Below are 1,772 nucleotides of genomic sequence, written 5' to 3' on the forward strand. Positions count from 1 at the left end.
CCCGCCGCGACCGGCGCCGACGCGGCAGGCGCATCCTTCATGTACTTGTCGTGAGCGGCCTCGAGCACCCTAGCCGACTCGGTGAAGGGGCTGTCGGGGCCGTTGAAGGTGGCGCAGTTGGAAAACACGAGTCGGACGTCGGCGTCAAACTGGCGCAAGTTGCGGTAGTAGTCGCGCGACGGGTCGAGCTTCCACTCGGCCGCCGCCTTGACCTTTTCGCTGGGCTTGGCGTTGGGCTTGAGCACCATGGCCGTCAGCGCCAGCTTGATGTCAATCGTGCCGAGGTCCATGGGGTTGCGGATCACCTGCGGGTAGTGGGGCACGCCCATGGCCACGGGATCGACGGGCCGGAGGAAGGCGAGGGCCTCCCGCCGGTTCTTGAGCGACTTGATCGTGTTCTGCGCAAACTTGACCTGCTGCGGCGTGATCTCGAGCGGCGCATCCTGCTGGCCACCGGACCCTTGGCCCTCGGAAGCGTCGTCGGTGCGCGCCTTCTTGGCCGGCGGCTCCATGCCAGTCGGTCCGCCGTCTGGGTAGGCGCGGCCGGCGGCCGCCTCATCGACGCCGCCACCGGCGTGCTGCTGCTGCTGCTGCTGCCCATCCTCACGCTTGATGCCGCCGTCTCCATTGGCTGGCCCAGGTGGCTGCGCCGACGTCGCCGCGGGAAGATCCGTGCCGAACGAGGCCGAAGCCGGCGCACTGATGGAGGATCCATTTGACCCTCCGTGGCCGTTGCTCGACGAGGCGTCGGCGCGCGGAACGTCGGAACCGTGAGCCTGGTCGACTGAATTCGTCGGCGGGTAGAGCGAGGCGGATGCGGGAGCCGCATACAGGTCCTGCGCCGGAGGGACGATGCTGCTGCTTGTATGCTCGGACATGGTGGCGGCGTGGATGTGCGGTCGCAAGCTCAAGTGGTGTGAGAGAATTGGCACAAGGCCGGCGTGCCAGCTATCTGGCTACGTGCGAGTCGTGGACGTGATCGAGGAGCAAAAGAGGAGCCACTGACTCGAGCCTGGACGGCGGCGGATACGAGCCGGACGGAAGATGCGAAAGCGACTTGGTGGCAAGCCTGCTGCAGAGATCCGTGAGGGTGCGCCGCCTGTTGTGGTGCGGAGCGTGCGCTGCTGATGGACGGACCGAAGGCGGAGGCAGTCGGGGCGGTGGTAGCTGCCTTGCTGTACGCCGGGGCGGAAGGCGGAAGGCGGCGTTGAGGCAGCCGCGCGGGTTGTTTTCGGCTGCGATCGAGAGACGGCCGTCGTCTGGCTGGCGAGTCACCGACAACTGGTTCGCACAGCGGGAAGATGGAAGGGAGCGCTAGAGGTGGCGACTGACTGGCGAGAAGTCGGGTCGATGGATGGATGGCGTGTCGGCGTCGGTAAACAGGTACCAGGCGCGCCGCAGTCGATGTTGATGAGTAGGAGGAGGATGCGGCGCCGGCGTGCAGGCGTGGAAAAATGGAAAGCGGCAGGTGGAGGAGTGAGGAGTCGGAAGGCAAGGTGCGTCCAGACGGGGTGAGCGCGCGTTTGCCAGGATTTCAGAGAACAGGTCAGCGGAGAGGTTAGCCCTAGGCCGGCAGGCGCGGAGGACGCTGACTGGGTAGGCTAGGGGTGGGGTGAGGGGTCGAGGGGTGGGGTGAGGGGTCGAAGGGCGAGGGCGAGGGCGAGGGCGGCGAGGGAGCGATTTCGAAAAAAGAAAACCAGCCAAGAGCCCGCCGCCCGACCTCGGGCCCGGCCCTTCTTTATATGCTGCCCCCTGGCCCTGGCCCCCCGTCG

General features: G+C 66.9%; 1 protein-coding gene across 1 annotated transcript in view; it reads right to left on the minus strand.

Moving 5' to 3' along the window:
* The window catches only part of PFL1_02262 (uncharacterized protein), a gene marked incomplete at both ends in the record, with an annotated part of 2,722 nt that extends 1,844 nt beyond the window's left edge, over positions 1-878 (minus strand). The window contains one exon of the mRNA XM_007879775.1: positions 12-878. Coding sequence (XP_007877966.1) covers positions 12-878 — 867 coding nt within the window. The remainder of the gene's footprint in view (positions 1-11) is intronic.
* Positions 879-1,772: the final 894 nt, after the last annotated feature.

Source organism: Pseudozyma flocculosa (genome assembly GCF_000417875.1).
Source record: "Pseudozyma flocculosa PF-1 unplaced genomic scaffold scaffold00006, whole genome shotgun sequence".
Lineage (NCBI taxonomy): Eukaryota > Fungi > Basidiomycota > Ustilaginomycetes > Ustilaginales > Ustilaginaceae > Pseudozyma > Pseudozyma flocculosa.